At 40.4% G+C, this 8,255-nt stretch overlaps 1 protein-coding gene across 1 annotated transcript in view; it reads right to left on the reverse strand.

Annotated features, from left to right (window-relative positions):
* Positions 1 to 7,855, reverse strand: part of LOC148876706 (putative glycosyltransferase) — a 35,596-nt gene extending 27,741 nt beyond the window's left edge. Inside the window, exons 1-4 of the mRNA XM_088964333.1 lie at positions 7,445 to 7,855; positions 5,566 to 5,676; positions 5,110 to 5,165; positions 4,828 to 4,970 (exon numbers count right to left, since the gene is read on the reverse strand). Coding sequence (XP_088820459.1) covers positions 4,828 to 4,970; positions 5,110 to 5,165; positions 5,566 to 5,676; positions 7,445 to 7,590 — 456 coding nt within the window. The 5' untranslated portion in view covers positions 7,591 to 7,855. The remainder of the gene's footprint in view (positions 1 to 4,827; positions 4,971 to 5,109; positions 5,166 to 5,565; positions 5,677 to 7,444) is intronic.
* Between the last annotated feature and the right edge of the window lie 400 nt (positions 7,856 to 8,255).

The following is an 8,255-nucleotide window of genomic DNA, read 5'->3' on the forward strand; positions in this document are numbered from 1 at the left end:
ATGACACTCCAGATATTCTTGAGGATACTTCTGCATAACATTTCCTTTTTCTCCCAGCTTATTTACATCAATGAACAGATAATGTGCAAGATTAATTTCATATCAAGGGTTACTTGGTAAGAAATGCAACATCTAAGACCCTTTAAAATGTTAGAACACAAAAAAAAAAGAACTTCTTTAATAGTATATACTTTTCCATAGACATGCCTGTGAGACCATGCTTTCTCATCTTGCCAAGGCAGACTCTTGGACATGTGTCAGATTCCAACTCCCCTGCCCATGTAACACTGAAATGCAACCAGGTGGAACACCAAAGTATGGGAAGTGGACCTTAGAGATTAGAACACTGCACCAATTACATAAAAGAGAGCATTTTGCTTTTCTCAACCCATCCTTGGACATCTAAACCAAGTGGCTGATGGGTTACAGCAGGCTCCCTTCCTTAGTTTCAGTTTTTGTTGTGGGCCATCTGCTTTTTTTATTGGAAATGGTGACTTTATTAAAATTAGTAATTCATCATCATACATTGTCAACCAGTCAAAAAATGAGTGTTGACCCAATCAAACTAGGAAGTTATAATACAGCCCAAAAAAAGTTCTCCCTAAAGGCGCCCTGTTTTTTTTTTTTTTTCTTTGATCAATAACACTTTCATTAAATCATCAATAGAAGATTTACAAGAGGAAGACAAACACACTTATCTTCCAAGAGCAACAAAGAACCTCAAGAACAGGAAAAAAAAAGAAAAAAACACTAAAGTTACAGCTTAGCCAAAAACAGTGAATCCCTTTCTGCCCCTGCCCCTTGTTTAGCTAAACCATCAGCTAGGGAATTAGCCGATCTTTTAACCCAACATGTCTTAACTTCCATCTCCCGCACCAGCTGCTTGAATTTCCTCCTCTCATTGTTGTACTTCCATAAGCCATTGTGATCTTTAATCAGCAACCCTATCACCACCTCTGAATCCCCTTCAATTATAAGTTTCCTAATGTTCAACTCCTTAGCTTTCCAGACTCCTTCCATAACTGCAAAGATCTCAGCTCTAAGGGAGTCACCCACTCCAATTGGGCCTAAGAAAATGGCAGAAATGACCCCATTTTCATCCCTAAAAACACCCCCAATCCCCGATTGTCCCGGATTTCCCCTACTACACCCATCAAAGTTTAATTTCAAGAATCCACCAAGTGGAGGGGTCCAAGCCACAATCATTACTGACTTGGTCTGTGTGCAATTTGCAATTTCACCCCACTTCTTCAACATGTCATCCACAGTGTAATCTGTGAATAGCTCCAAAGATTTCCACCACTGTACTGCCCTAATATGTATGATAGCCCTCAGATCTGCTGCTCCTCTCTCAACTTCTGAGAATATCCTAGAGTTTCTTTCTTCCCAAAGTGTCCAACATACTGCAGCCCTTAGTCCTCTCCACGTAGTCCTTCCCCTTTTTATCCGACACCTGAAAAAAGAAGGGAAAAAAAGGCTCTGCAAGTCTGATGGAGGATTCCAGCTACATCCAAATAGGGAGAAAGCCCAATCCCAAATTGGCCTCGCAAAATGGCAAGACACCAGTAGGTGAAAACCAGTCTCCCCATCCGCTTTACAAAGAACACACCACTAAGGTGACAAGCAAGTATTGGGTTTCTTCTTTTGGAGTAGATCACCAGTCTTGATTCTTTCCAGATAGGCTTCCCAACAAAAACTACCAACCCTAGGAGGTATTGCTTTGCACCAAACCTCATCAACAAGGAAAGGGGGGAAAATAGGACTGGTAGACTAACTTAAGACTTTGAAGAAAGAAGCATAAGAAAAGATGCCATTGGGGATAGGTGTCCAAATTCTAGAATCCGCCCTAGTGGGGTCTAAGACAACGTTATCAAGAGGTGCGATAAGGCTTGAAATACTGTCGAAGTCTGAGTCCCTCAAATCCCTTCTTAGACCCAAGTTCCACCCAATCCCAGAAGTGGAAGAGGACGGGGTAATGAAAGACGAGATTGGCTCATTTTTCAACTCAAAAAGAGCATACAAAGAAGGAAATTGATCCTTTAGAGGGGCACTCCCCACCCAGGTTTGTTCCCAAAATTTTATGGAGTTACCGGAATTCAAATCATACCTGATATTAGGGGAAAAAACTGGTAGCAGGTCATGAATGGATTTCCAAGGAGAATTGCTTGTGGTCCTAGCTCTGATTCCAGCGTCCCATCCATTGTGCTCCAGCCCATGTATACTTGCCACTATTCTAGCCCATAGCTTCTCCTTCTCCAGAGGGAACCTCCACAACCACTTTCCCAACAGGGTCATATTCCTTCTCCTAATACTCCCAATCCCCAAACCACCACAAGTCTTACTCCTACACACTATCTCCTAGCTAACTCTATGATCCCTCTTCTCCTCACCCGGCTCCCACAGGAAATCTCTCATTAGCTTCTCCAATCTGTTAGCAACCTTCACTGGGATTTTAAACATCGACAGGAAAAAGATGGGTAAGTTAGCAAGCGCGGCCTTAATTAGTGTAATTCTCCCACCAAGAGCGAGGTAGTTCTTTTTCTAGGATACCAGTCTTTTTTCAAACCTTTCCACCACCGGGTTCCAAAAGCTCTCTCTCATAGGATTATCACCTAATGGCAACCCTAAGTAGTTCAAAGGCCACCCAGAGACTTCACACCCCAGCACTTCAGCACTCTCCCTGATCTCTCCCTCCTCCAAATTCACCCTCACTACACAACTTTTCCCAAGGTTAACCTTCAAGTTGGACATTTGCTCAAACGGTTGTATCACCGACTTCAAGTTCCTGATAAAGCTCACATTACCGCCTTCACAAAACAAAATCGTGTCATCAACAAACTGTAAGTGAGTGAGGGGGGTTTCCACCCTCCCAACTCTCCAACCTTTAATGAGCCCCCTACTGGCTGGAAAGAAATCTACCACTGTCCCATTCACTAGCACTGAATAATGACAATTCCGGACACAACCCATGATCCACTTACACCATCTAGCCCCAAACCCAAATTTAGTCAAAACTTTCCTCAAGAAATCCCAGCCCACCAAGTCATAAGTCTTTTCCAAGTCCAACTTACAGATCACTCCCTTCTTCTTATCCCTCTAAAGGCCCCCTGCTTTGCCAAACCATCAGCCACAGAGTTGGCTAATCTCTGTACACATTTGAAGATTACCCCAGCCTCCCTTGCTAAGCATAGTATTTCCTTATCTGTTGTCTGAAAGTCCATACATCCAGATTTTTTGTCTGCAACCATCCTATCAACAATTTAGAATCTCCCTCCACCTCAAAGTTCTGAAATCCCTATTGCTTAAACAATCTCAAGCCTTGTAGTATAGCCATAATTTCAACTCTCAAAGAGTCTCCCACACCTATGGGACCAGAATATAGTGCCATTAGTCTGCCCTCCCCATCCCTAAAGACCCCCCAACTCTAGAGGGTCCTAGATTACCCAAGGAGCTTCCGTCAAAGTTTAATTTTACCCTTTATTGTGCTACAGGAGTCCAATAAGGTTGAAACACAGACTATCTAGTTGAAGAATTTTCCACTGCTGACCACCCCCTTAGTATATCATCCACTGAAAAGTCTTTGAACAAGTCAGTAACCTTCAGCCAATGTATAGTTTTAAAGGCTATATAGTCAATGACTTGCTCGTTTGATCTTTCTACCTCTTGGAAGATTTTGTTATTCATTTCCTCCCATATAAACCAAAGGATGGCTGCTCTTGTTGCCATCCACATCACTTTACCCCTTTTCTTTGGTAGTGTGAAAAAATATGGGTCAAAAAGGCTTACCACATCCGGGGGAGGGGTCCACCTATAGCCAAATAGGGAGGAGAACCAATCCCACATAAAAGGAAGCAAATGGACAAGATATTAAAAGGTGTGCAATTGTCTCACCATTTCCCAAACAAAGGCAACAAGCATGAGGAGAGAGGCAATGATTCGACCTCCTTTGTGGTAATTTATCCATAGTACTGATTTTCTGGAGCACCACCACCCAGCAAAAGGCTCTTATTTTTGGGGGTATAGGATTACACCGAACTTCCTTTATAGGAAAAGAAACTACCGGGTGTGAGGAGTGAAGGAGGGTAGAGTAAGAGGAAGCACAGGTAAAAGAGCCAGAGGGGGACATCGACCAAATCCTAGTGTTCCGACAAGAAGGGTCCAAGGAAGCACTGCTAAGAAGGGCAATGAGATCATCTATAATGCCCAATTCAGATTCCCTACCCTCTCCTTAATCCCAAATCCCATGTGTTTACATTAGCACACACAAAAGAAATCACTCTCCCTTTGTTGAGGGATAAGGAGTAGATAGGTGGAAATCTATTTTTAAGAGAAGTATCCCCAAGCCAGACATCCTCCCAAAAACGCACTCTATTGTCAGTACAAGCATCATACCTGATATACAAGAGGAAGGAAGGTAGCAAGTTGTGGATTGCTTTCCAAGGAGATGCCCGTGATGCACTAGGATCAAGACCAACATCCCATCCGTTGTTTGCCATGTCATGTATACATGCAATTACATTATGCCACAAATTTTGTTGTTCCAAAGGAAACCTCCATAACCATTTGCCCAATAGTGCCAAGTTCTTGAGTTTGCTATTTCCTATCCCTAAGCCTCTGATATCCCTGTTCCTTGACATCACCTCCCACTTTACCAAATGATCATTTTTTGTTATGAAATAACAATGTTTGGCACAAGTGTAAGATTTAAGAATTGGAGGGTTTGGAGAAAATATGAAAGTTGTACAGGATGAAAACAAATATTATCGTACAAAATTTTGCATCAAATCAACTTCTTTAAAATTCAATAAAAATATTAAAAAAATTTACCGGTTTTTGCCCATCATATAAATGATGAAAATCCTCTAGAGAGAGGTTTTTCTTTCTTTCCACGTTTCCTTTGTCAAAAGAGAATGCATTCAATGTGGTAAAGCACCTATACAATCTTCTGTACAGGAATAAAGAGTTGAATCCTGCAAAAGGAAAATAATATAGTAATTGTTCTGAATATTGAAAGAAAAAGGAAAGGAAGATAGGAGGGGGAAATTGGAAAGAATAGGCATTGCATTTCCATCAAGAAACAACAACTCATAACACAACATACTATATTACCATCAAAATGAATTGGTTTCCTGGCAGATCCAGCAACTTCATCAGGTATATTTTGTCTGGCAAAGTAAACAAAATTTAGGTTGCAAATAATAGGCGACAAAGTGAACAAACAAAAAGAATAAAGAAAAGAAACATTGAAGCTTTTGAAATTTCCTGTGAGTTAAAAAAAGACTCATAAAAATAGTTAAGGCTTAGGTTGGTGACATCCTTAATCAGGACCACTTGAAATCAAGGCTGGTTTTAGACTTTTGAAACTGATTTTTTTATTGGCTCTTTTGAAACTGATTGTTACTCTGTTGGGACAATATATATATATATATATATACAGGTTTTGACTGAAAGGAAAAAGAATTTGTTGGTTCAATAGTTGGTCCAATTCATAAGGACCAATAGGATCCAAGCTTCAATAGTGTGTTGAAATCTCTGCAACATTTGGACATGAGATATTAATCATACTTGTGTAGTGTTGTCTTTTTCCAGGAGCCTTTGTACTCAAGCTGACCCTTGACACTATTAAGGCATAGATTCATCCACAGTGGCTCTTCATTGCATAGTATGTACATCACACTGCGTATTTACACAAAAAGAGTTTGATCAATAGCAATATAAAATAGAACAAAGAAGCAAATATATTACAACTAAATTCCTTCAAGCCTCTAAGAGGAAAATAACACTACTACTCTAATAACCAAAAAGAGACCATGGTCCATATGGGTGGTTTCATTACAAATTTAAAATTTTCAGCAGTACTAAAAGTGAAATAAAATACAAAGTTATAAAACTTATGCCAATAGTCAAACTACAAGATGTGTTGGCACTCCACCCAAAAAAAATAAAAAGTAAATTCAAACCACAGTAGTCAAGTGCCCTGTCTGGCAACTAATGTGCAATACCTCAAACCTTAGAATCTTTCAAGAAAAGGAAAGGAGCAGCCAAGTTTTGAAAGACTGTGTGTTGAATAGAGCAATGCATTGGCTGAAGACCTTGGAAATCTTTCATCAATTCTCCTTTAATGACCTTTGGAAAAATTGGTCAGCAGTAGCGAGGTGTTCATCTCTAAAGGACAAATCAATTACAGGCCGGTCTCCTCCATTCTAAGGTTCACTAAAGTTGAACTTTGATGGAAGTAGCATGGGTAATCCAGGTTTATCCGGAATGGGGGGTGCTTTGAGAAATGCGAAGGGAGAGATTTTGTTGCTTTACTCAGGTCCCTTGGGATTTGGGAACTCCATCAGGGCAGAACTTTTAGTTGTTGTACAAGGTGTGCAATTTGCAAACCAGCTGGGGGTACAACAACTAATAATCGAGGGAGACTCCAAAGTGGTGGTGGGTTGGTTGAAAAATTCTGAAGAAGCTATGTGGCGATACAAGAATGAAATGAAGAAATTCAGTTGGTTGACAAGGAATATGTTGGTCACTGTACAGTGGGTGGGGAGATCAGCAAATGCTTTGTCAGATATGTTAGCTAAGCAAGGGGTAAATAGGGAAGAATTATTTTGGGCTCAGTTGTGATACCTGTTTTTCTTTCCTAGTTTACTTGTAAGATTCAAGGAGGGGCTGCAGCTCGCGCCTCTCGCTGAGATGATGTATGAACTCACTCTAAATTTACTTCTGAATCAATAAATTTATTATTATTCATTAAAAAAATACCTCAAACCTCAGAGCTATTCCTCAAGGCATTCCAGCAACAACTGATTGGATTATGATGTACAAACATTTTCTAGTCAACTTAACAAAGTAAATTATAACCTTTTCAGAGCATACTTTAAGGAAGATTTCAAACCAAATACAATCTAGGGTGCAAGCCTAGTCTCCATAGCCTGACTTCGAAGTTCATTAGTTTTAACTCTTCTACCACACCTCAACAATTTTATAGCACATTAAAAAAAAAAAAAAAAGAGAATTTTGTAGAACAAAAGACCATCTTGTCAAAGGCAGTAACAGGTCTAAACGAATAGAGCTAAGTTAGCAAAATATTAGTAGTACCCGTCCTTCATGGATATACAAATGGAGAAGATCTGTGAGCACTTAGAATCTTTATAACTTTGTAGTGGACTTCAGAATAATAGATAGAACAGTTAGAACAAAGATTCAATACGAAATGAGCATCGCCAAACCATGAGAAGGAAAATGTGGCCAATGTTATTTGAAAGTGCCCTTCAATGAATACTAACAGCAATAACAATAATAATTCTACCTAATAAAAATTAACGACAACAATTCCAACCAGGTGTGAAGTTTTGCTTTCGAAAGTGAGATAAAGAAGAAAAAAACAATTTACAATTGAAATTAAAAGAAAAAATAATACAAAGGAAACCAAGTGAAAAAGAGAAACCTGCTAACACATGCAAGGCGAGCGACGTCTCGAGGAGTGAGATTCTCCAAGATAGAACAGATGGCTTCGTCGGGGAGGACCCGCAAGTCTCCAAGAGCATCCGGTCTGCGATCTTTCATCTCCAATTGGTATTGAGAAATCTCCATTAATGGTGTGCGACCTGAGATTCAAGAAAAAAATTGGAGCTTCTGTAGCCTCTCTTGTTCTTCTTCTTTCCTCCTTCGGTCTGTGCTTTAGAGTTTAGATTGATCGCATATAGCCATATAGATTTGGGAGGGAGCACGCTGACTTACAATGAGCGCGCGGAACGCGGGAGGAAGGAGCAAGTTACGCAACCTGCCGGCCGAGCCCGCGCGTGCGTTCGTTTTTCTTGCGCGTGTAATAACCGTGTCATTGGGCCACAAGGACCCCGGGATCTCCAGCAACTACAAGGGAAAAAATAAACGCTGTTCACATAACATCCTGTCACACATTGGGAATATCTCCCGTACATTGTATCTTAAATTCATAGGATGAGAGATGTTCCCATGTGCGACTAGATTAAAATACTTTTTAGTGTGTGGAGAGTTTTGGTCCCCATCACGACCACACGTGATACGCGAAACGAACTTTTCCGATTGGAAATTATTCGTCCACTATTGTCTTGCTGGGTTCCGATAAAGTGCATCTTAAATGAACGGCTCGGATGCTCTTCTTTTTCCTGCGTAAGAATAACCTACCGGAATCGGATTCATAACTTGGCTTCACCCGAAGTGTCATGTCATCCAAGAATTCCGTGATGCTTCACTGTAGATGCGAAGTGAGATAGATA

This window comes from Nelumbo lutea, chromosome 1, assembly GCF_056320005.1.
Source record: "Nelumbo lutea isolate HS-2025 chromosome 1, American lotus-T2T, whole genome shotgun sequence".
Taxonomy (NCBI): Eukaryota; Viridiplantae; Streptophyta; class Magnoliopsida; order Proteales; family Nelumbonaceae; genus Nelumbo; species Nelumbo lutea.